Raw genomic sequence first — 27,363 nt, forward strand, 5'->3', positions numbered from 1 at the left:
CTCAGCATTCTTTGTCTCAATAATTATATTACAATCAAGCACATCACTTCTTAAAACAAGAAACCTATATGCAACACTATATTTAGCATATCCAATAAATATATAATCAGAAGTTTTAGAACCTAATTTTCTTTTTTTAGGTTCAGGCAATAATACTTGAGTAAGACACCCCCCATACTTTTAAATATTTTAAATTTGGTTTATAATTTTTTTGTAACTCATAAGGTTTTTTGCCAGTTTTTTTATGTGAAATTTTATTTTGTAGGTAACATGTAGGTAATATAGCTTCTCCCTACAAATTATCAAAAGTATGAGAACTAATTAACATGGAATTCATCATTTCTTTTAGTGTACTATTTTTCCTTTCAACTACCCCATTAGATTTTGGTAAATAAGGAGGTGTTATTTCATATATTATACCTTCATGTTTACAAAATTTATCTAAGGCTAAGTATTGACCCCCCTTATCATATCTAATTCCTTTCATTTTCTTCTTAAGTTAATTTTCTACTTCAGACTTATAAGATAAAAAGGTATTATGAGTGTCATCTTTATTTCTAAATAAGTACAGTTCGGTATATCTAAAATAATCATTTATAAAAATTATATTATATTTTTTACCTCCTCTAGTCATAGTTTGTATTTTCTTGATATAGCTAGTGTTAACATGTCTTAAACTAACATAGCATAAAGAAATGGAATCAGCAATATAAGCAGAAGAAGAGGCATTTTCATTGATCATATAGAAAATGTTAAGTACAAAAAGTCCCTGGTTACAATAGCCTTCACCCACAAACACATTATTTTTGTCATTACAATTTTATTTGATTCGAATGACACTTTCACCCTAACTTTTCCTTGCAAAGCCACAAAAATCAGGTTTGCCAGAATGTTTGGCCTATGCACCGCCAAAGTTTTTCCTAAAGTGAGTTTCAAGAGCACTTTGCCTTTACTCAGAACTTTAGTAGTTTATGAATCTCCAAGGTAGACCACATCTTCATCATCCCCTATTGGAGTATAGAAGGTAAATGCTTCTCGATTTACAGATATGTGCCGAATAGCCCTAGATTCTACCACCCATTCTTTCATATTGTCTGCAATGTTCACTTGATAATAACTACATCAATTATTTCATCTCCTTCGGTTAAATTAAACTTAGGAGGATTAGCATTTGCTTTTTCGCCTCTATCTCTGTATCTATATTGGGCAGCATGGTGTCCTGATTTTCCACAAACGTTGCAATTGTCTCTATTTTTCTTACAGTTGGGATTTTTGGGCTTGTAATTTTGGGACTTGTTAGTGTACCTTTTATTGTTGTTTTGTACCAAGTTGGCTTTGAAAGCCATCTACTTGGCTTTGACAGCTCTTAATTCCTTCCTATTAGAATTTTCAATAAAGATGTGTTTCACAAGTTCCTCAATGGTGTAATTTTTCTGCTTGTGCTTCAAGTTCTTTTTGTAATTAGTCCATGATTCTGACAGTTTTCAATTAGCATGCTTGCAACAAATTTCTCAGGCAGACTAATGTTTTCATTTTTCAAATCTTTGAAAAGCATTTGGTACTCTATGATTTGACACTTCATTTCGATGTCATTGGTCATTTGCCACTGGTAGTACTTTGCAACGACAAAATTTTGATTGTTGCATCTTTTGCTGTAAACTTTGTTATCAAAGCTTCCCAGATAGTTTTGTCTCCCTTGCAGCTGGAGTATACGTCAAATAATTCATTAGAAAGTGTTTGCAAAATAGTATGTTGACATACCTTATTGGCATATTGCCATGACTCTTGTGACTTAGCATCTGTAGTTACAGCAAGTTGAGCATCAGTCAGTGCATAGGCAACTCCATGGATGTCGAGCTGTGAGTGTACACATTCTTGCCACCTTTTGAAGTTTTTGTTAGCGAAAACTTCAATTTTGGAGATGTCTGGAAAAGGCTTGGCGAATGGCATTGCGACTGCAACTGATGCGGATGATGAATACGATCTACTAACATTGTCAGAGGCCATAGTGTCTTAGATTGTTGGAAAATAATCCAAACAATGCTAACAATATTGAAGATGTAATTTGAGCAAGTTTGAGTCGTGCTAAACAGCACTATCCTAAGAAACTATTTCACGAAGTTGAAATGTTTCCCCAAGATTAAACAATCATTCTTCTTATAAACAAGAAGGAATGGAAACAACAAATATCATATAAACCCAGTAGAGAAGGAGAAAATGGAATGGAGAGAAGAAGAAGGAGAGAGTAAGCTGCCAAAAAAGATCAACTGGAGCTTTGTGTTGTCAGTGTGCTTTCTAAACTAGGAGTGACTAGTATTTATAGGGCTCAAGAAAGCTACATCGGAAAAAGAGTAAAATTTCAGTAACAAATGAAACATTAGAGTTCTGATTTTTGTAACAAAACAAAGGATAGTTTCTTGATTTTCAATCAAAGAAACATTGCTAAGAGATAAAATTTTATCATTTGATGGAAAGAGTCATTTGTTGTAGGGATAAAAATTTATCCGTAAAGTTTAAGATAAAATCCTTTCACCGTAAACGTACAAATAAAAATTTACTTCAGGTGAAAAAAATGAAGTAAAAAATTAGGTTGTGCTTAACACACATGTAAGGGGACTAAATCTATCAATTTGCAGTAGATAGGCCCAATTCAACTTCCCTTTCGTGCGTGTAAGCCCACACTAGTTATTAACCTAACACAAGCTCAATAAGAAACTAAGCCTTAAAAGGTGATTGGAAATCTGTTTGGTTTTCCAATGTAGAATAAAATCTTTTAAAATACTCAATTATTTACAACACTAGTGAAGTAGACTTTGTGCAAGAGATGAAGCCCTTTCAGAGCATCCATATTGGCTTCCCTCTATGCTCAAGAAGACATTGAGGAAAGGCCTAACATGGCCTTTGTAGTTCTCATGCTCAACAATTCTTCTCACAACATGCCAACACCTCATCCAACCTACATTCTACATCCATACTAGGTGAGAGAGCTAGCCAAAAGAGCCACGAGAGGCTTATAAAGGAACTTTTCTATTGAACTATATCGAGGATAGAGTCACAAGACCAGAAAGATCTAGAGCTAGAAGTAGTAGAACTTAGGGTAAATTACACTAACCTCCCCTCTAGTTTTTGCAAAGTCAAGGATCTCTACTCTTAATTTTTAAATAGCAGCTGCCTTTCTCTTGGTTGTTAGATAATATCAAAAGCTTCCCCTATCGATAACTAAGGGAAGAAAATTAATTTATCTAGTGATAAATTAACTTCAATAACCCCAAAATGTCCTTATAGTGACATAACTAAATATTTCAAAAAACCAAGAAAAGAGGGTAGGGTTAGTTTTTCTTTGCATCAAATTTATGCTTACCAAAAATTGATGACATCTAATTGTATGTATAACCATAAAAGTTGCCCATCCATCACCTTTATTTTTCATTTTTTAAAATTAAGTGCTTCTGTTTTCAAAAGTAAGCTTTACTTCTTTAGTTTTTCTACCATAAAGTAAATTTTTATTTGTACATTTACGGTGAAAAATGGATTTTATCTTAAACTTTACGGATAAAGTTTTATCCTTTTAATAGATGACTCTTTCCACCAGATGATAAAATTTTATCTCCTAGCAACGTTTCGTTTGTTACCGAAATTTTATCCCTTTTCCAACATAGCTTTCTTGAGGCCTATAAATACCTGCCACTCATAGTTTAGAAAGCACATTCATAACACAAAACTCCAGTTGTTCTTTCCTGGTAGCTCACTCTCTCCTCCTTCTTCTCTCGATTCCCTTTTATCCTTTTTTGATGGGTTTATACAATATTTGTTGTTTCTGTTCTTTTTTGTTTATAGGAAGAAGGATTATTTAATCTTTGGGGAACATTTCAACTTTCTGAAATAATTTCTTAGATCAGTATTATTTAAAAAGACTCAAACTTGCTCAAATTATATCTTCAATATTGTTAGCATTGTTCGGATTATTTTTCAACAACTAGGATCCACCAAAGCTAGCGGTGTTCCATTCATCCATTACTTCCAAGAATGGTTCACAATTACAGTGGTGGTTGAAATCTCGGTTGTTGCCATTTCACATTGATCGCGATATAAGTTATTCACAATAAAGGCATATAATGTGGTTTTTGAATTTATTTACTTGTTTTGTTTATATATATGTTGTTGGGATATCAAGTGTGAATCAATATCTCACATCGAAAAGAGATAAGTAGAATGAGGAACATATAAGTGGGAATGATCCATAAACCCAATGCCTTAAGGTTTTGGGTTGGATGTGGTGTCAAACCCATGGTTGTGATTCCCATTCTAGCTCATGGTTAAATTTTCCCCGAGTTTGGCTCTCTCAGAGCCCAACATATGTATATATGTATATGTATTTAGACATATACATACATACAATACATACATATATATATACATACACACACATATATGTATGTATGTATTATTTGACTCGCTTTAAAGCACATGTGTATGGTAATTAAATAATTTTACTAGTTTACCATGATAAGTAAAAGGCCACACTGGTTAAGACCTTAGGACCAAATTCTACATTTGCATTATTATGTTAATGGCGCACTTGCAATTGACGTGATTGTTCAATTAACCCGCAATATATATTTTTGGTAAAACTTAGTTGTCCTACATTGTCAATTCTGACAAAGATAAGGGACTAAATGGCAAATGGTGATGGATTAGGGGCCATACTCACCAAAAAAACACGAAAGAAAATGGACTAAAATGGTAATTTTCATTTAAGGTCTTCAAATACATGTTTAGTTAAGGGTGAACAACTATTAAGTCATTCAACTTTTTTTTATTAATTCAAATTTAGTCCTTTAACTTTTGTTTTTAGTCAATTCAGTCATTTTAGTCAAAGTTTAGCCAAATAGAAAAATTTCCAGCACCAACGAAGGGGTAACTTGGGAAACCAGCAGATGTGATTATTTAGAGGATTATTAAGGAGGTTTGAAACTGTGCGGCTAGTTGGCAGTATGTGTCAAGCACAAAAGGTAACTAGATGCCAAGCTTGAGTTGTGATTTCCCTCAACCCATTTTCCAGACAAAATAGATACCATAAGATTAGATAGTTAGTTGCAATTGAACAATCCTCTCACTACTTCTATATTTTGGTCTTTTTCAATGAATGACTAATATAAAGGGATTAGGGACACAAGCAATCATTAGTCCAAGAGTTCATTTTGAATTAACTGTGACATATGCAAGAGGAAAAATCATATGTGCACACAAAAGTAGAAAACATTCATTTTTTTCCGTCTTTCTTTCCTTGCCTTGTGTACGTAAGAATGATTATGTGTGCACATTTCTATTGTGATTTACATATGTTTACAAGCCCAAGCTAATTCTGCTCATATGCACAAACACTCGTTTCGAGATCCACGAGATTAAAGAAATGTTATATATATATATATATATATATATACTAGGGGAAAAAGCCCGCGCCACGCGCGGGAGTTTAGTATCTGTAATTAAAGATAGTTAATAATTATTATTTGGTATTTTGTAGTATAAGAATTGAAGTATGACATTTTTATTATGTAATATTAAACAGAAAAATCATAAATTACATATTGAGTCAAAAAATATAATATGCAATGAAATATAATTATAAGATATGATCAACCATTTTGCGTTTAATCTGATAAAATAAAATATCTACTTATATCTGCTCATGCACTTTAGGGATATTAAAATTTGTTATTTAGTTTAAATTTGATCTTGATATGAGGGCAATCCACCACATTATCTTGTCATATAAGTGAGATTTGAACAATTAGCATACTTGAAGAAATTATTGCCAGTGGAATTTTAGTTCTTGCAAGCCAAATTCTTGAATTTATATTGATTCCAATGACATATCATCATGAAACCTCCACATTGACGAATCAAGCAATTATGATTTATTGTATGATTTAGGACATATAGCAAAGCATCTCCTTCTTGATAGGGGTTACAATCACAAAACATCAATTTTTGACATAGTTACGAAAATATACAATAACTAACACACTAATCTAGACAAATAATTACCTCAAAAAAATCTTAATCCACTCAATTCAAGAATTAAAAGTAATGAAGTACATACTTTTAAGTAGATAGTTAAACATATTGGGAAATCAAATGAAGTGAAAAATGCCTAAATGGAATCATCAATAAAGTAGCAAACAATTTGAAAATTATAGTAACTAATAGTTAAAACAACAAAAGAAATAGATGCAATCTATAAATGAAAAAATTTATGATGATAAAATTATTTTAAACCAAAAATAACAATTAATAAATGTGATCTCCTCCCTATCAAGTCTATCTAACATGGACAATTGAATTAAAACACTAAAAGAAGTATTGCACATACAACTTGCAAGATCACATATTTCTTACAACCAAAAAAGTAGATTAGCTAAAGAAAACATACCTATTGAGAAAGATGCTGCAAAATGGGAAAGATGGGTAGCTAATATAACAACATCCGAATTAAATAGACTATATGATTGTAATGGAACAAAGTTATAAGTAAATGAAATGAATTTTAATAGATGGGGATTACTATGGCAACAGCCAAGAAACCAAACTTCTCTACTAATCAGCATTAATTGTGTCTTAACATCTATATATCATAAGTTTGCAAATAACTGATGAGAAAGGCTTTAAGAAATTAAGAGACTTGGATATCAATACAATTAAATGATTAAAAGGGTTTTTATGTAATTTTACTAAAACACAAGTTGAATTCAATTGTACCCAATGTTCAATCAAATATCGGTCACATGTTAAACTTACCCCTAGCTTTAAATATCTAAGAGGACATTTAAATAATTATTAAAGAACCAAATTAGCTATAATGATTCATATTCAATACTCCAATTGCACTTTAAATACTCTCATATTCCCAAAATAGCCCCATCTTTACAGTTGAAATCTTTGCCCTAAACTCATTCTTATATAGTATAAGGAATTATTAAAGAACCAAATTAGCTATAATGATTCATATTCAATACTCCAATTGCACTTTAAATACTCTCATATTTCCAAAATAGCCCCATCTTTGCGGTTGAAATCTTTGCCCTAAACTCATTCTTATATAGTATTACTCATTCTTATAGTTTTCCCACGGAGGAAGGTGGGTTAGGGGTTAGGTCGCTGGAGGACATGGTTAAAGCCTTCTCGCATAAACTGTGGTGGAGGCTACGCCAAAGGGGCTCCTTGTGGTCGGATTTTATGTACTCCAAGTATATTGGGGACCAGCACCCGTTGCAAGCGGCGGTAACAAGACCGACTGGTACATGGAAGCGATTGCTAGGTATACGGGAGGTGGCGGAGGCGCAGATTTCATGGAGTCTCGGCCCGGGAATGGTAGATTTCTGGTTGGACACGTGGTGCGAGTTGGGCCCTTTAACTGCATTGGTTCCTGAGGAGAGTGACAGACCCCATTTTTTGGTGGCAGAATTCCTAGATAGGGACGGATGGAACAGGGGCAGACTTCTCCACTGGCTCCCGGCCAATCTGGTGGATTTGATAGTGGACATTCCTTTTGACCTGGAGGGGCAGGATCATATCCTGTGGGCGACATCGGCGTCAGGGCAGTTTACCTTAACTTCGGCTTGGGAGTTGTGCCGGCAACGTTGAACCATATTGCCACTGGCCCAATGGGTTTGGAATAAGGGTACACCATTAAAAATTTCACTATTTGCTTGGAGGCTGTTGAACAACTTTCTGCCCTTGGACTCGGTGATGCGAAGACGTGGACTGCCCGTGGTGTCCAGGTGCTCATGCTGTCTTCAAGAGGCGGAATCAGTGCCACATCTGTTCGTTAATGGACCAATAGCAAGTGAGGTTTGGGGACATTTTGCAAGTAAGTTCGGCATTCTACACTCCACTCCGGATGATATTCAGCTTGTTTGGAGGATGTGGGCCACTTCGTTGACTCGCATCCCTGCTCATCATATTCGGTGTGTCCTACCGTTTGTGATTACATGGTTCATATGGCGGGGACGAAATAAGGCACGGTTCGAAGGCCAGGTTTTTTCAGCAAGGGGGGTCATCGTGGAGGTTGGCAACTTCTTGCACGACCTGGGCAGAGCAAATAGGCTGGATAAGGTACAGTTTCGGGGTGACCAGGATTGCGAGTGGGCACGGTTAGCATCAGGTACAGCCCGTAAACGGCGACCGGTGGTGGTAACCTGGGCAATGCCTCCGGCCCGGCAATACAAGCTAAACACGGATGCGAGTGTGGTCAACGGGAAGGCTAGTGGAGGAGGAGTGTTACGGGACTCACATGGTAGAGTTATCTTTGCATTCTATAAGGAGTTTGGGGACAAAGGAGTGCTGCATGCTGAGGCTTTGGCCGTATTAGAGGGGCTGTTAATGTGTGCGATCAGGGGATTACGAGGGGTTCTAGTGGAGGTGGACTCGGCGGTGCTTGTGTCCTTAGTTAAATCATCGGTACTGGGAGGTTGGTTGTATTGCAGTGTGCTACGGCAGATTCGCCGCCTGTTGGATCAGGTTGCTGTGTCGTTTAGGCACATATTCCGGGTAGCAAATGGGGTTGCAGATAGGTTAGCTGCTTTGCAAGGTTGTCCGAGTAAGGTTTTTGATTCACCGCAGCTCCTACCAAGAGAGGTTCGGGGGTGCATTGCTATGGACGTCGCTCAAGTCCCGTCTTTTAGATTAGTGCTTGAATAGGGGCTAGGAATCTCTAAATGTCTTGTACCTGTTTTTGGTATAAATAAAGGTTAATGTTAAAAAAAAAAAAAAAAAAGAGTTGAATTCAATTGTACCCAATGTTCAATCAAATATCGGTCACATGTTAAACTTACCCCTAGCTTTAAATATCTAAGAGGACATTTAAATAATTATTAAAGAACCAAATTAGCTATAATGATTCATATTCAATACTCCAATTGCACTTTAAATACTCTCATATTTCCAAAATAGCCCCATCTTTGCGGTTGAAATATTTACCCTAAACTCATTCTTATATAGTATAAGCATATGTAATTTTATTTTTTAAGACAAGTAATTTTTCCGTCACAATTAGTATATCATACATTTAATCTGTACCATGAACCAATTGGATCAAGGATTGTTTTGTGCATGGGATATGATCGTCGTAATTATTAATTGATTTGAAAAAAAATCTCAGTTGTTAGTATGCTTATATAGTGCAGAAATAATGAGGGTGTCCACACCAATAGAAATTAAATCTAAACCGCCCATTCATCAAGATTCTGCAAGACCGTAGGATTGGTTGCGTCGTGGTATTACAAAACTAACAATTAGATGCTGGATACCGGGTCTACAAGTAAAAAACACGTCTTTGGTACCAAATAAAAAATATCAAATTCTCGGAAGAGCAAAGCAAAGAAGGGAAACAGTTCTTGAATTTTTATACTTCCCTCCAACACGATCATATCTACAATTAATTGCAATAGCTCCTAAACATAAATCACACCATAAACTAGACGTTAAAGTGGTACTTGAACATTTATTGGTAAGAATTCAAAAAAAAAACATTTATTGGTACACTGAATTGGTTTTTGTTAAAAAAGTTATTTTGATTATGTGTATCTTTTACACAGTAGAGTTTGTTAGTAATAAATCCAATGCATTAAGAAAATACGCATACAAAATATTAAAAACAAATGCTGTTTTTTCAAATAATAAATAAGATATTCAACCTTGGATTTAAAAAAATAAAAAAATGTTAATTAAATTTTAAAATGTTTAAAATAATACGCTATTTGGTCTTTTAAGGTATTCAATTTTGGATTTTTTGAATAGATAATGAAAAAAAAGTGTAAAATATAAATATTAGACTACACAAGAACATATTTGCCTGCACTAAGACGTTACTCGCCAATCAAATCAAAGCAAACAAGTGATTTTATGAAGATTGGACTATAGTTGACCTTCTTAATCATCAAATTGCTAAGACGTTAGTGGCTAATTAAATTAAAGCAAATGAGTGTAAAGGCGCATGATTATATTATACAAGAACCTATTTACTTGCACTAAGACATTACTCGCTAACCAAACCAAAGCAAACAAGTGACAATATGAAGATTGAACTATAATTGACCTTCTTAATCATCAAACCACTAAGACCTTATTCGCTAATCAAATCAAAGCAAACAAGTGTAAACACGAAATTAGACTTATAAATGTAACATTAATATTATATTTTATGCAATTAATTAATTTATTACTTGTTAATTAAATTCTATAGTAATCATCTATTTAATGTATATGCTAATGGTACACACCGATATGTCATAGTACACTCTTTTAAAGAGAAATTAGAGAAAAAAAATCTAAACCATGTGAAAAATAGTCATTGTTAGGGGTCAAAGTCATATTTATGTAGCTAGTTATCCACTGATGCTTAACTCTAAACGTATGCATATTGCTTGATCTTTGTTGGGTTGAAGTGAAATTTTAATGAGATAATTTCATAAATCTCTCCTAAGGTTTCTGACTTTTTTGCTGGCCTCCCTCCAAGTTTCAAAATTTACACTGACTTTCATTGAAATTAATTATCTTGTAAGATTGAAATCCAACCAGTAATTAAAAAGTAATAGAAGGAGAGAAAAGACAATATTATGATTCCATCACCGTCCCTCATTTACTATATTATTTAGTTAATTTAATACTAATCCATACATTAAAAAAATACTAAAATTTGTTGTTTATCACTAAAGATCAAATTACATATAGCATTAAAAAATGGTATATCATTCTATATTTTTTACTTAAATGCAGTAGCCAAATTACTCTTTTTCAGTTACATGCCTAACATAATAAAAAAACAAATAATCAAAAAAATTTGCAACCAAAACATTATAAAGAGCGAACTTTAATATCATTAATATTCTTGTCAATATATTAAGTCACAAGGATATTTATGGTGCTACTGAGATTTTTTGGGCTTTAAAATTCACTCTTTATAATTTTTTGGTTGCTAGTTTTTTTTATGATTTGTTGTTGATTATGTTTGATAATGGGTCTGTAGTTGAAAAGAATAATTTGGATCTTACATTAAGTGTAGTGTGTAGAATAATATACTATTTTTTGATATTATATGTGATTTGATCCCTGATAATAAACAGCAAAATTTAGTATTTTTCTTTAATATGTGGACTGGTAGTAGATTAATTAAATAATATAGTAGATGAGGACAATGATAGAATCATATTATTTTCACTCTCCTGATATCACTTTTAAATTGCCAGTTGGACCTAGATGTTACAAGAGAATTAACCACAAGGGACAATAGTGTAATTTTTAAAACCTAAAGGGTGGCTAGTAAAATAGTTATAAATCTCAAAGGAGGTTTCTAAAATTATCCCAATTTTAGTAGCAACAAAGTTATTATTATTATTTTTTTTTAGACAACAACCAGCAATAAGGTGTTAAAATCATTAAAAGCAAAGAACAGACATCAATTCAGTACGAGTAACTGCAAACTAATTTACCGATGAATACGACATAGTACCGAATAGAACCAGATATTGCATTCTACAACAAATAGGTTTCTCAGAATGTTTGACTTCGTATTTGCAGCAAACTGGTAAAGGCAAGTAAAGGCTGGGCTAAATCTTCATTTTCAACAACACACAGAGAGACCCATCTGTCAATTGCCCAAGCTCTAGTGACCGTACTTCTGGAACTCCAACTCACTGTTATCTAATGGGCAAACCTGGCGTGTCTTGAGCCATCTGCTAATACAGTGGAAGTGAAAAGCATGATTGCAAACACCCCAAGCAACTGTGCATTCCTCGCTAGTAGCACTGGATTGATTAGCTTGACACTCGATGCAAAGATCCATAATATGATTCCTGCAAATTGCACAGTTATCCACTGAAGAAGCACAGAACTTCCCCTTACCGAGCTGACCTAATGAGTTCGGCTGGATGGCGGAAAGAGCGCGTCCTAAGCCTGAAAGGAAGACAAGAGGGTGAACTGACGGGGGCCCTGAGGTTGTCCCCGAGGGCACTCCGACGGTCAAGTTAGTTTTCCGGTGAGTAAGGTTCACGGGAAGTAAACAGTTGAGAGTGATTACTCAGGAATTAGTGAGCGTCCCCTGCACAGTTGTTATGTGTTACTATTTATACCTGCTGAGGAGTCCGACCTCCGTACGTTCCGGGACTTGCCCTGGATAGCTCCCCATCCCACGCTGAGGGGGATTCTCCCCGCCCTCTGCGGGGCAGCTCCTGGGAGCCCTGGGGAGCCCTAGCCGACGGGCGGCCTGGGCTGGTCCCCCATGGGCTCGGAGTCCAAGCCCAGCTCAGATCGCCCTGGGCTGCCACATGTCCAGGCCCAGGAGGGGCCTCTGCACTAGCCCCTTAGATTAGGTCAGGCTCCCAGGCAGACCTGATCTATCCCCTTGCCACGTGGAAGCCCATCATCACACTGCCCTGCCGCGGTCACCTCTGGCACAGTGTTGACATTGGGAAGTGGCGTCCGCGTCCTTTCAGTGGTCGCGTCCCTTCGGTCTCCGTACCTCTATTAAATGTGTTCACACGGGGCGGTTCAAATTCAAGCCAACCGTTTCCCCCCCATTTCGTTCCCTATAAATAGGGGCTGCCAAATTCCGGTTAACTCTATTTGCCATTTTCTCCCTTCCTCGTGCATTTCCAATTTCCAGTAGCGCATTTCCGGCACATTCCTCGTCCACTAGTAAGTCCTTTACCTTTTCCTTTCGCATTTCCTTCCCTCCTTTTGCCACCTCCTGTATTTTATGTCGGGTCACTCCGACGTCACTTCCTCCGCGTCCCAGACTCCGGTCCGTCGTAGAGCCACCAGAATCTTCATTTCCTCTTCGTCCTCGTCTTCATCTTCATCTTCACCTTCACCATCTCCTTCTTCATCCTCTGCTTCCAACCCCGATTTTCCCATTCCTGACTTGCTAGAGCCTATTGACATCATGAGCTCTCCATCCGCCCATTCCCCTTCTGCCCGACTCCTGGAGGAGGCGGCCGAGCTCGATTCCTTCGTCGAGCAGCAAGCCACCTCTGTCCCTTCCCCCAAGTCCCCACATAACTCCCCCGACGGAGCCCAAGAGGGAGCGGGGGAGGACAGGGACTCATCCGAGGGGACCCCTGCTGCCGAACAGGGGGATGACCCTGAGTTCAACTATGGCCACCCCGATCGCGAGGAGACCACCCTCTCGCCCGGGGCGGTGGCCGAGCTGGCCGCGTCATTCTCTATCCCTCCGGCCTTCGAGCCGCGAGCTGCCGGGCCCACCGACCGGGCTTGCCGACCTCCCCCCGGCTTTGTAGCCATTTACAAAGAGCAACTGGTCGCGGGGCTTCGACTCCCCATTCCTCCGGCCCTGGCCGAGATCCTGAGCTTCTGGGGGCTCAGGATCACCCAGGTCCACCCTAACTCGATCAGGAGCATCATCGGGTTCCTGATCTACTGCCAGATCTGCTCCATCCCTTATTCTCTCTCTCTCTTTCGCGCTACCTACGCCCTCAAGGCTTCTCTCCCTGGGTGGTACTACTTCTGCCGCCGCTCCGCTAGCAACCGCGGCGGGAAGGGCGCCCAGGATCTCCTCTACGGGGTCCCCTCTTCCGTGAAGAACTGGAAGGGGGACTTCTTTTTCGTTAAAACCACGCAATTTCCTCCCAACGCGTGGAAGGTTGGGGGGGTCGAGGACGACCACTGCCCAGAGGACCTGGACCCCGAGGCCTTCGGCCAGCTGCTGGGCTCTGCGACGAAGCTGTACGCAGCCAAGTTCTCCACTGAGCAGATTTCCGCTGCCGGGTTGTTGGGGAAGCTGTCTGGGTCCCCCGGAGGGGTAGAGTTCTCCCCTGCCGACCGAGATACCTGTAATACTGCTCCTGTTCCCTTGTCATCTGCTACCTTTCCCCCTTTACTTCTCTGACTTGTAGCACTAATTCAGTGATTTTCTCTGCAGTGAAGAGGCTCTCCAGGCTGCTGGGCGCGTCGACTGAGGAGGTCGCCTCCGATACACAGCCTGAGGCGGCCAAGAAAGCCCCTGAGACCTCTGCAACTCCTGGGGGCAGCTCGGCCCCCCAGATGGAGGCCTCTGCGACTCAGTCCCCCTCCAAGCAGGCCCCCGGCAAGAAGAAGGCAGCGGGGCCGAAGAGGGGACGAGAGGACGAGCCCTCCATGCCCGGGAAGAAACCTACGCAGGGCCAGGCCCAGCGCCCTCTCCAGCTGACGTCTGGGGGCCCCGTCCACCTGGGGGTAGGCTCCGCGGAGGAGCACGCCCAGGAGAGCGCCCCCCCGAGCTTGTGGCACTTCCGCCACGTGGCTCCCTCGAAGCCGGGGCAAGCCCCCACGATGCACGATCCCCGGCGCTTCTGCCCGTCCTGGGAGCTCTCCGTCAATGACCGAGCCCAATTCCTCGAAGTGGCTCGCGAACTGGTCACGGGCGCAGTCCTTCCACGGGACAAGAAGTGGATGGAGCTGGCCAGCCCGTCCGAGCTCCAGGACATGTATTACACCGCCCAGGCCCAAGTAAGCCCTCTCCCCTTTTAGGCACCTCGGGTCCCTGTTTCTTTGCTCCGAGTGAGGCTGGCCATATGCTAACTCTTACTCTCGTCTTTCCAGGCCAACGCCGCCGGTGCTGCCCTGGCCACCCGCTTCTCCGAGTTGTCTCCCGACTTGGAGAAGATGCAGAAGAAGAATCGGGAGGCCGAACAGAAGCTGGCCAAGGCCCTTAAGAAGGTTGACTCCCTTAAGGCCAAGCTGGGCAAGGCTGAGAAGGCGCTGGAGGACTCCCAGGTCCAGCTCGCCTCCACCCGGTCCGAGCTGGACCAAGAGAAGAAGGGCGTGGCGAAGCTGAAGGAGGAGCACGCCTTTGAGCTCTCTGGCGCCATCAGCCGAGAGCGCAAGAAGGCTGTCCGGGACTTCATCTCCTCCGACCAGTTCGCCGAGGATGTGGCCTGCCTCAACCAACCCATCTTCCAGATCGGCGCCACGCGGACCCTAGACAGGGTGAAGGGCCTCAACCCACCCGGCTTCAACTTGGCGGACTTCAAAGACTACAACCCCGCCGCCGAGGAGGAGCTGGATTGGCTCTTCGATGGGTACCGCAAGGGGCATGCCCTGAAGGATCTGGTGGGAAGGAGCGATGTGGGGGCCGAGCTGGCGGAGCTCCCCCTGGAGGAGGAGACTCCTGGCAGGGCTTCTGGGAAGGAGCTTGTGGCCTAAGGCAGCGGCCACTCCAGAAACCCTTTCCGTCTCCTTATAAGGATGTGACCATGCTCCAGTTGAAAATGCTCTTGAAGGTCCCTCTTCCTTATAAGGATGCGACCATGCTCCAGTTGAAAATGCTCTTGACGGTCCATCTGAGACGGAAAGGCTCCCCAGGTCCTTTTTAACAGCCTTCTCCACCCAACCCCCAACCTGCTTAAGGTGCACCTCCAGTTCCTATCTCTCAACATGCTTAATGTGTACCTTCAGCTCCTACCTCTCAACATGCTTAAGGTGTACTTTTAACTCCCGCCTCAAGCGGGTTGCCAGCAAGAAGGAGGCGTAGCTAGGTCCCCCTTTCCTTGTGTAGCTCGGTAGGCCTTGTAATAGATAGGCTGGAAGTTTTGTAATAGATAGGCCTTAAATGCATATATGAAATTCGAAATAGATTTCCTTGCAACTTCTTCCTGCACCCCCCTGCAACAATCAAAGCCAGGTGCCGACCTCCTGGGTCGAGCACTAGGTGCATTCCCCCGTTAATCTAACAACTAAATCATTAGAGGGAACCAGATCGCCGAAAACCTGTGCCGACCTCCCGGGTCGAGCACCACGCCGTCCTACCAGGGCAACGTGCCAGCCTCTAGGGGCTGAGCATCTAATCCTTAAGGTTTAGGGATTTTTCCCCGCCGACCTCCTGGGTCGAGCATCGAACCTTGGATCCCATCAGACCAAAAATCGTACGCTCCATGCCGACCTCTTGGGGTCGAGCATTCACCTGGAAGTTTCAATCAGTGCCGACCTCTCGGGGTCGAGCATCCCATTTCGCCATGGCGCCCGCCGACCTCCTGGGTCGAGCGTGGAATTTTCGGAATCCTTCAAAGTTCTCCAAAATTTTAATCAGTGCCGACCTCCTGGGTCGAACACTCCCTTCTCCAGAATTTCAATCAGTGCTGACCTCCTGGGTCGAACACTCCCGCATCCATTACTAACCCCTAGCCCCCCACTAGGACATTTAGTGAGGGAACGGTAAGTGTGCTAGTGTAGGATTAAAACTCAAAAGACAAACAAATACAAATGAAAAGGAAATTTGAAAGTCGAGCCTTTATTGAATGATGAAACTGGAATTCGGACTCCAAAGAATCAGACAACCGAAAATCCTGGTCTAACCTACGCTACAAACAATCGCAGATTAGACAAGTGCCAAGTGCGGGGTATCTCTGATCCATCCATTTTCGCGAGTTTGCAGTACCCAGCTCGACTTGCCTCTAAGACCTTGTACGGCCCTTCCCAATTTGGACCAAGCTTGTTGGAGCCATGTGCTCGGCTGATCGAATTCTTCCTTAGGACAAGGTCCCCTGGCTGGTACTGTATGGACCTAACTTTGGCGTTATGATAGCGGGCGAGCTGACTTTTGTACTTAGCTATTCGTACCGCCGCTTCATCACGCTTAGCCTCCAGCGTGTCCAAGTTGTACCTCAGCTCTTCCTCGTTGGTTGTCGCAATGAAGTTCTGTGTCCGGGGCGAGGGGAGACCAATCTCCGCGGGTACCACCGCCTCTACTCCGTAAGTCAGAGAGAACGGGGTCTCGTGGGTTGCCGTCCTGGGCGTAGTGCGGTAAGCCCAGAGGACACTAGGGAGTTCATCTAGCCAGTTTGACTGGGCTAGCTCCAGTCTAGTCTTTAGCCCCTGTAGGATGGTTCGGTTAACGTTCTCCACCTGACCATTAGCCTGGGGGTGTCCGACCGAGGTGAAGTGCTGGTTAATCCCGAGCTCTGCGCACCAACTCTTGAAGGGATTTTCAGCAAACTGTCGCCCGTTGTCGGATATCAAGACATGCGGGATTCCAAAGCGGCAGATTATGTTTTTCCAGAAGAACTTCTGTATTGCTCTCCCGGAGATAGAGGCCAGGGGTTCAGCTTCCATCCACTTTGTGAAATAGTCGATGGCTACCACGAGGTGTTCGTACTTGCCCGGAGCTCGGGGGAAGGGACTCAAGAGGTCTATCCCTCACTGGGCGAAAGGCCAAGGACTGTGGATGGGGACCATCTCCTGGGCTGGTTGGTGGCGCAGCGGGGCATGCACCTGGCAAGCTCGGCATTTCTGAACCAGTTCTGCGGCATCTCGGAAGACGGAGGACCAATAGTAGCCCAAGAGAAGGCACTTTTTGGCCAGTACCCGGGACCCCACGTGTGCCGCACATATCCCCTCGTGGATTTCGCGGAGGACGTAATCGCCCTCCTCAGGAGTCACGCACTTTAGCCAGGGGGATAAGTATGACCTCCTGTAGAGGGTTCCCTCAGCGTAGGCGTACTTAGCAGCTCTGAGTTGGATTCGGCGAGCCTCGGTCTTGTTCTCAGGGAGGGCGCCCGAGCTGAGGAAGTTTGCCAGAGGGGTCATCCAGGTGGCCGGGCTGTCTATAGCCAGGACCTGGACCTGGTCGATACTTTTCTGCTTTACCACCTCTACCAGAACTTCCTTGCTTAAGTGGGCAAACGAGGAGGGCGCCGGTTTCGACAGGGCGTCCGCCCGCTTGTTCTGTGACCGTGGCACCCGCTCGATCTCAAAGAGGCTGAAAAGCTTTACCGCCTCCTGCACCTTAGCCAAATATTTTTTCATGACGTCCTCCTTGGCCTCGTACTCCCCGCGGACTTGGAGGACGACGAGCTGAGAGTCGCTCCGGACTTTGATCGCGGTAATACCCATCTGGTGGGTTATCCGCAACCCTGTCAATAGGGCCTCATACTCAGCCTCATTGTTAGACGCGGGGAAGTCAAACCGGAGAGCATAAGTCAGCTCTTCCCCCGTTGGCGATGTGAGCAGCAGACCTGCTCCGCTTCCCTCCTTGCTCGAAGCCCCGTCCACGAATAGTACCCAAGGCTCTTCTGGCCTGGCCTCCTCTGGCAGGGTGCTCGGCTCAATTGTGGACAGGCTGGCTCCTTCAGCGAGAAAGTCTGCCAGGGCCTGGGCTTTGATAGTGGTGCGGGGCTGGTAGCCGATGTCGTGCTCGGCGAGCTCGACGGCCCACTTAGTCATTCTACCCGAGACCTCTGGTTTCGTGAGAATCTGTCGCAAGGGCTGATCTGTCATGACCAAAATGCTGTGGGCCTGAAAGTAAGGTCGGAGCTTCCGGGCAGCATGCACCAGGGAGAGAACCAGCTTCTCTGCCGGCGTGTACCGCGTCTCCGGACCTTGTAAAGCCCGGCTAACATAATATATCGGCCTCTGAGCCCCCCTGTCCTCCCGCACCAAGACCGCGCTGACGGCCTCGTTGCAAGCGGACAAGTACAGGAACAAGGTTTCTCCCTGTTCCGGGGCGGTCAGGGTGGGTAACTCGGCCAAGTACGTTTTCAGGTCGGTAAAGGCCTTCTGGCACTCCTCGGTCCACTGAAAGTCCTTGGACGCTTTTAGGATTCGGAAGAAGGGGAGCCCCCTCACCGCGGACCGTGAGAGGAACCTATTCAGAGCGGCCATCCTTCCCGTGAGTCGCTGGACCTCCTTGACATTCCGCGGAGGTGCCATGTCTATGATGGCTTGGAGTTTTTCGGGGTTGGCCCGTATCCCTTCTCGGGAGACCAAGAAACCGAGGAACCGGCCAGACCTAACTCCAAAGGTGCACTTCTTTGGGTTTAGCCGCATCCGGCTCTCCCGCAGGATGTTCAAGATTTCCCTTAGGGTGGGGACGAGCTGCTGATCAGTTCTACTCTTGACGATCATATCGTCCACGTAGACTTCCATATTCCTGCCGATCTGGTCCTGGAATAACTTGTTGACCAAACGCTGGTAAGTAGCTCCAGCGTTTTTTAGACCAAATGGCATCGTCCGGTAGCAATAGGTCCCTTCCTCGGTGATGAACGAAGTTTTCTCCTGATCCTTCTCAGCCATCTCTATCTGGTGGTACCCTTTAAAGGCATCCAGAAAGCACAAAACATCAAATCTCACAGTAGAATCTACTAACCTGTCAATTCTCGGTAGAGGAAAGCAGTCCTTGGGGCAAGCTTTGTTGAGATCCGTGAAATCCACGCATATCCTCCAGGTTTGGTCCTCCTTCTTTACCAGCACCGGGTTGGCTAACCAGGTCGGGTAGTAGATCTCCATGATGATTTTGGATTCCAGCAGCTTCCCGACCTCCTTCCTAATCACCTCGTTTCTCTCCGGAGCGAAGTTCCTCTTCTTCTGCTTCACTGGCTTGAAGCGGGGGTCTATGTTGAGGGGGTGGACGGCCAGGTCTGTCGGAATCCCAGGCATGTCCTCGACCGTCCAAGCAAAGACCTGGACGTACTCCCTCAGGAGGGCCTTCAGGTCATCCTTCTCTTTGGGCCGTAGCGACGCTCCGATGCGGATTACCTGGTCAAGCCTATCCTCCTTCAACGGAAACTCCTCGATCTCGTCCGGAGTGTCTAGCTGCCGTTCCTCTTCCCCGGGATGTAAGGCTCCAAGCTGGTCGCCTGAGCGACCACCTTCTCATGTCTCCGGAGCATGGCTAGGTAGCAAGTTCGGGCCACCTCCGGATCTCCATGCACCTCGGCAACTCCTCCCAGGGTGGAGAATTTGACGCTGAGTTGAAGCGTCGAAGGAATAGCTCGGAGGGCATTCAGTGTGGGCCGACCTAGAAATATGTTGTACGGGGACGGCTGCTTGACCACCACAAAGTTAACAGGGATGGTCCGGCATCTAGGTGCCTGACCTACTGTGACCATCAGGGTGATCATTCCCTCCGGGTTGATGGGTGGTCCCGTAAAGCCGACCAAAGGTGTCCGAACAGGGGTGAGCTGTCCATCTCCAGGCCGAGCTCCTTAAACACCCTATAGAACAGGATGTCCACTGCACTTCCCTGATCGACGTACACTTTTTTCACCCGATAATTATTGGTGACGACATCTATCACGATGGCCTCATGATTGCCGGATGCCAAGGGAACCGCGTCCCTCGGTCCGAAGGTGATCTCCTCGTCCATGCGCAGACGCTTCAGCGAGTCATCTCCGTCGGGGGGAGGTCGCCTGTTCTTCTGTGCTGTATGGCTGTTTCCTCCCGTGGGACCCCCAGCTATAGTGTTTATAACCCCTGCCAGGTTCTGGGTGCCCTGGTCGGGGGAGTAATCTCGAGCCGCGTCACGCTTCTCCGGTCGGTCGCGGCGGTAGCCTTCACCCCTCTCCCCGCGGTAGGTACGTCCGGTCTCTTGGCCCGACCGTCCTGACTGCACAAACCGCCCCAAGAAACCGCGCTGGATACGGTCTTCAATCTCCTTCCGCAAGGCCCAGCATCCCTCCGTATCATGCCCCACATCACGGTGGAAGGCACAGTACCGGTCCTGGTTCCTTTTATTCTGGGGCGTCGCCATCTTGGGCGGCCGTCCTCCGAGACCTTCCGACTCCATCACAGCCAGGATCTGTGCCCTTGGCTGGGTCAGAGGGGTATACACTTTTTCTGGGAGCGGCGGTTGAGCTGGGGCTTTATCCTTAGAGAGGCGATCGAAGACGTTCCTCCTGGCTTGGCCGTCCTTGGTTTCAGGGGGGTTCCCCCGTCCTTTTCGGTCTCCGAGTTCCCGATCTGACTCTCGTTTCAGGCGGCCGGTCTCCTCTGCGTTGGCGGCAGCGTGAGCTCGAGTTAGGAGCTCTCCCAGATTCTTGGGGGGCTGTTCGACAAGCTTGTAGTAGAGCTCCTCTACCCTCAGCCCGTTCATGAAGGCAGCCATGACCACCTTTTCATCCTTGTCCCTGATCTGCAGGCTTTCTGTGTTGAAGCGCGTCATGAAATTCTTCAGGGACTCGTCCGGCTTCTGCTTGATGGCCATCAGGTGAGCCGCGTTCTTCGAGTAAGTCTTTGAGGAGACGAACTGGGCGGCGAACTGTCTGGCCAGCTCGGTGAAACTCCGGATAGACCCCTAGGCTAGGCCCTGGAACCAAAGCCGCGCCTTACCCTTCAGGAACATGGGGAAAGTCTTGCAACGGAGTGCATCCGCGGCGGTCTGTAGACGCATGTGCGTCAGGAAGACCGAGAGGTGGTCTTCCGGGTCGGTCGATCCATCGTACAGCTCGATGTTCGGGATTTTAAACCTCCGAGACAACGGGTAGTCCTCTATCTCCCGGGTGAAGGGCGAGGCCGCGTAGTTGTCCTCGTACTGTTGTGGTCGCAGGATCTGCTCGATTTCGTCTCGGACGGGCTGCCATTGAGGAGGGTCCCGTGGCCGGCTCTTGATAGACCGGACCGGGGAACCCTCCGGCTCGTTCCTCGCAAGCTTCCACGAGGAGGGGTTCCTCAAGCGGCCCCCAGCGGACCGGTCGCGAGAATACCTCTCACTGTCCCCGACCACCGAGGCTCGCGGCTTGGGAGGAGTCCGCTGTCGTTTCCTCCTAGGGGGCTGGTCCCGGGACTCGTCCTCCGAGGGAATGGGGAGCGACTCCTTCTCCTTCCTCTTCGCCTTAGAGGTCTGCGCACCCCCGGTCTCACCCCCTTCCTTCGCCTGCCGGATTATGTCTTCCAGCATGGGGAGATTCTCGGTTACAAACTGATAGATCTGCTGTCTTCGTTCCCCTGAAAGGGCAGAGCCCCCGGCGCCTCGGGTTGCCTCAGTCTCCAACCGCCGGGATCCCTCACCGGCTCCGGGATCAGTGTTATCCACGGTTCGCTTGGAACGCGTCCTCGCCATCAACGCAAATACTCATACCTTCGTTCCCACAGACGGCGCCAATTGAAGAAGCATGGAACTTCCCCTTACCGAGCTGACCTGATGAGTTCGGCTGGATGGCGGAAAGAGCGCGTCCTAAGCTTGAAAGGAAGACAAGAGGGTGAACTGACGGGGGCCCTGAGGTTGTCCCCGAGGGCACTCCGACGGTCAAGTTAGTTTTCCGGTGAGTAAGGTTCACGGGAAGTACACAGTTGAGAGTGATTACTCAGGAATTAGTGAGCGTCCCCTGCACAGTTGTTGTGTGTTACTGTTTATACCTGTTGAGAAGTCCGACCTCCGTACGTTCCGGGACTTGCCCTGGATAGCTCCCCATCCCGCGCTGAGGGGGATTCTCCCCGCCCTCTGCGGGGCAGCTCCCGGGAGCCCTGGGGAGCCCTAGCCGACGGGCGGCCTGGGCTGGTCCCCCATGGGCTCGGAGTCCAAGCCCAGCTCAGATCGCCCTGGGCTGCCACGTGTCCAGGCCCAGGAGGGGCCTCTGCATCCACCACGATATCCCAAGCCCAAAGAGCGACGGCGTTCCACTTCTTGATCTCGAATCGCTTGGCTTTCTTACCAGAAGTTGAGGTGGACACCGTGGAGGATGAAGGTCCGGCTCCGCTGGAGCCTTCTCCAGCCGGAACCATGGTGACTTCGGTGTCAAGAGATGCCATTGGGTTGGCTCGAAGAGAGCTCTCTTCGCGAGTAGCAACAAAGTTAATTCTGTCAGATCAGTTAACATATGTCAACTCGCTTGCACTATCTCTTGTTCCTTTGTTGCCCCTAATTAAGGGTGTGTTTAATAATTTTACTTAATGCTAAAAATTAATTCATTCAAAACTTCTTTTGAATTTGGCATGTTTGATAAATGAAATATCTTACCACTTAATTTATTAAGTACTATTTAATTTCTGTTCAAAATTTTAGGCCATTTAGGATCTGTTTGATAACTCTACTGCTAAAATTTATTCATTCTGAGCCTTTTGAATCAAGCATGTTTGATAATAGAAATGCCTTACCACTTAATTTATTAAGCATTGCTTAATTTGTGTACAAAATTTTAAGTAAAAATTTTCAGTGAATCTTAGGGTTGGTAATTTTCAACATGATTTGAAAATACGATATGAACCTAATACGAAATTAATATGTTTGGATTGAGACTTCGTGGGTTCAGATTAGAATTGGGTCGAACATGATGAACTCGAAAAAAAAAACAGATCGAATTCAGGTCGCTTATGGGTTGACCCAATAACCCGTTTATGAATTACAATAATTTAATAAATATCAAAATATTTTATCTAACTAAACTAAGTTATTCTCTTTTTTTTTTCCAAAGGCATTAACCACTTAATTCTAAATGAATTTGTTTAACTTGTGTGAAGTTGAAATTGTTATGTTTGGACAAATGATATATTACATTATTTTCTATTTTATAGTATTTCAATTTATTTTAGATCTGGTTTCGGAAAAAATAATTTTACAGTGTTCTAATTTATTTTAGATCTGGTTTGGGATTGTTTTATCGAGATTTTTAATACTTGATTATGTAATTAGCCTTGTGCAAAATTGGTTCTATTAGACAGTGATAAATTAGTAAATTGAAATTATGTTTCAAATCATTCGGGTTGACCCACCCACCCGAAATTTTCGGGTTTAGGTCACGATACCTGAACTATTTTAGGTTGGTGGGTTGTGTTTGGATCAACAAGTTATTTGTTATACCCGAGTCTCGAGCCAACCCATCAACCTATTTCTGACTTGATTGCTATCCCTAGTGAATCTTCTGAATTGACTACCAAGCTATACCTTTCACATATACAATACACTCTCATACTGTTCTTGCACACGATACATGTTTGTTTTCTTTATGTTTGACACGCACATAGACACATACACATGGACACACTCTCTTACAGACAATGCACATATTTAGATACCACCTCTAAATTATTTCATTATTTTCTCTCTCTCTCACACACACACATTTTTCTTTTTCTCCAAACACTCAAATAAATGCAATTCTTTTAAAAATATAAACACAATATTTGTGTGATATTTCAATTCAGTATTATAATCCAGTTAATTATTAAAAAGATATAATTTAAACAATTTAGCAACTTAATGCTTTTAGCAATTAATTTTCAAAATTCAGAATTTTAATTTATCGAATAGGCTCTTCATATATTAAGCACTATTAATTTGTGTACAAAATTTTGTACTCAATATTTTGATATATTACGCTTCTCACATATATAACACATTTTCATACATGCTTTAACACAAAGTGTTTAACACAAAGTGCACATTTGTTCTCCTTTTGTTTGACATACATATATGCATGCATACATACAATGACACATAAATACACATATTTAGTATACTATCTCTAAATTATTTCATTATTCTCTCTCTCTCATACACAGACACACTTTTCTTTCTCTCCAAATACACAAACAAAGACAATTATTTTTAAGATAAAAAAATATTATTTGTTCGACATTTCAATTCAATATTGTAATTTACTTAATTACCAAACATATATATATTAATCAATTCAGCAACTTAATATATTCAGTACTTAAATTTTAGATTTTAGAATTCAAATTTCAAACTTAAGTTTTATCAAATAGGCTTTAAGTCTGTAACCAACCAATAGAATATTCCTTATGTTAGCTTCAACTAATTTTTACCATAATTATTAGTTAAATTCATAATGCATCTACCTTCTCACTGATAACTTAAAAGTCTTACATAGGTTTCAAATGAATATATGCACTAGAATAAGAATAGACGATATCTATTTTTTAGGCAAAATAACTCTTTTCATTAAATAAGGAAGGAACGGTTTCTAATAGCAAGAAAAGTTGCCCTATACAAGCACAATAGAACAAGAACCCATGCTATATGGAGAATAAATCCTATAGCTATACAATATTAAACTAAGGGAAAAAATCTACTAACCAAAATTCCATCCAATGCTAACTTCCAGTTATTACATGTCCTTTGAACCTTTTGCCAACCTGCTACAGTTTGCCTAACAGTAGAAATGACATCCTTATACTATATAAGAATGAGTTGTGGTCAAAGGGGTTTTGAATTTCAATCGGATGGATAGGAATTTTTGGGAATGTGAAATATTGTATAGTTCTTTTAAAACTTTTGGTACAACTGAGGGCAGCATGTGTTTAGGCATATTTACCGAAATGCCCTTACTTTGGTACATTTAAAGCTCTGATTTATAGAGACATTTGGGTATTTCTAAAATATTAAATTATTTTGCAATCGTTTTTGCATCAAGTACAACTCATATAAGCTTACGTATTGGTATAATTACTAAAATGGTGTTATAGATACATTTAATTGAAGTGTGACTTTTGTTGCGCAATTAACACAAAGAAATATTAACATGTTGTGCAATTAACAAGTTGCTATATGAATTGCTAGAACAAAGCTTGTACTTAAGTCCAAGCTTTTATATAGCAAAATAAAAGAAACATAACCGATTAATTTCCTATGTCTTTTGGTTGGGGTTGTTGATACATTAGTTGCTATTAGTATAATTAATTATAGCTGAGAGCAGTGCCAATTTCTTTTTATGCCCTTATTTAGGTTTAAGACCTCCAACAAAATAGAATTAAGAAAGAAACCTACTTAGGATCTTGGCAGGCTCTTCATTGAATGGTATTGAGTATTTATAATGGGAAATTGTAGCAATTACTACACCATGGCCAAATGATTGATCTTTGTACTTCTTCTGTTACTTTGTTGGCTTTCTGTTTCTCTGTGTTATTGCTTTTTGAGAAATAGAATCCATGAGGATGTTTTCGCATTGTTATGGTTTCTCTCTGGGACTGAGGTTAGTTGTTTCTTTTCCTTTTAGCTGATCACTTTTTTGTAAATTATGATTTACTGGATTCTATTTGCTGCAAATTTGTGCTGGCTTTTTAGGCAAATTTTGAAGTTAAATAAATATATTGTAGTACACAACTGTAAGAATTGCTACAAATCTTGGTCAATGTGTGTTTCTTTGGATATTATGTTTAATTGATCAGAACTAAAAAGGAATCTGTGTTATCTTAATGTCACGTATTCCTTTGTCTGAAACAACTTATATCTACTCTTAGACGATTTTCAATTGACATCTGTAGAAACCTTTTGGAAATAGTAAAATTTTAAAAGCATTGATAAAGCAAATTGTACAAGTGTGTGCTATAATTAGAATGTAATATTATTAGTTTTGTCATATTTGATGACTATTTCTTTCTAGAATGTATTATTATTAGTCCAATGAAAAATTCTCTCTAATCACAGGTACCAAACACCTGTGCAATACGTGGGCATTCCCCCCTATGTTGTATAGCATAATCAACACTTGACATCTTACTATTGAACTACCTTTGATTGCACTCACACCAAAGAAAGTAAATGGAAGCCCCAAGAGCCAAGCTATTGACTGTATGTTGCTTAAATATAAGCCAAGGTAAAAATGCATATCTAGGAATGTGTTGCTTAAACCACACCACTTTATACTACTCAACATTCACTCTATGTTCTCTCAACGAAGCAATAGCAGACTCTATGGTCAATTTTCCAATTTTGTCACGCAACCATCTGAATGTATCATCCTCCCTAGGCAAAGGTACACAAGCAGAAAGAAGATTATGAATCAAATCCAAGCACCAGCATTCATAATTGAAGCCAATCTTGCATTCTTTGAACTATTAAATTGCCTAATAACATCAGACCTATAATATTGTTACAGAGGTCCATGTGGATGCCATGAATCTTGCCATGTATGAATAGTATGACCATTGCCTACTACTACCTAAATATGTGGTCTTGCCAAGTCTCGCATTCAGAGCAATTTCATCCAAAACCATGAACTATCAATAGGGATTGACATAATCTAGAAGGAATTATGCTACAACTTTGCAGTGTGAATCCATGCTATACAAAAAGAATATTTTTTGTGAAATATATTCCGTACATGCTTTTACAATAGAGCTTTCTTCCATATCTGCAATCTAGTCAATTCATGACCTCCCTTCTTCAAGGGTTTACACAACTCAGCCTATTTGATTTCACTCTAGATGTTTTATAAGAGCCAATCTAGACAAACAAAGATAAAACATGTTCTATATTAATAACTTTTTTAAGCAGCATAAACACAGTATTGCAATATAACTGTAAGTTGATTAATATAGTTTTAACAAGTTGTAACCTTCCGCCATAGGATAGAGTTAACTCTATCTATAAATCCTTTTTTTGATTTTATCAATAACTACTGGGCAATCAATTACCCTTGATCTAGTACTGATAAGAGGCAAACCAAGATATCTGAGTAGGATAGATCCATCCTAGATTGCAAGCATGGAGCTAATAGTTGTAAGGCCCAAAGACAACCTAAGAGGAGAGTGAATTAGGTTGATTAAAAATACTTTATTGAGTTTATGCACTTTTTCTTTAATAAAAATTTACCTTCTTTTCTAGTAGTGATCAGCCAAGTAAATTTAAAGAAG

General features: G+C 42.6%; 2 protein-coding genes across 2 annotated transcripts; one reads left to right on the plus strand and one right to left on the minus strand.

Annotated features, from left to right (window-relative positions):
• The first annotated feature begins 7,752 nt into the window (after window positions 1-7,752).
• LOC113751952 lies at window positions 7,753-8,703 on the plus strand. Its single transcript, XM_027296096.1, has one exon. The coding sequence runs from the start codon at window positions 7,753-7,755 to the stop codon at window positions 8,701-8,703; it is 951 nt and encodes a 316-aa protein (XP_027151897.1).
• A 2,950-nt stretch (window positions 8,704-11,653) lies between these two features.
• LOC113753901 (RING-box protein 1a-like) lies at window positions 11,654-22,534 on the minus strand. Its single transcript, XM_027298176.1, has 3 exons — window positions 22,357-22,534; window positions 15,657-15,660; window positions 11,654-11,877 (listed from the first exon to the last, which is right to left on the minus strand). Exons 1-3 carry the CDS (start codon window positions 22,516-22,518, stop codon window positions 11,666-11,668), a joined length of 378 nt encoding a protein of 125 aa, XP_027153977.1. The 5' UTR covers window positions 22,519-22,534; the 3' UTR covers window positions 11,654-11,665.
• Between the last annotated feature and the right edge of the window lie 4,829 nt (window positions 22,535-27,363).

This window comes from Coffea eugenioides, chromosome 11 (assembly GCF_003713205.1).
Source record: "Coffea eugenioides isolate CCC68of chromosome 11, Ceug_1.0, whole genome shotgun sequence".
Lineage (NCBI taxonomy): Eukaryota > Viridiplantae > Streptophyta > Magnoliopsida > Gentianales > Rubiaceae > Coffea > Coffea eugenioides.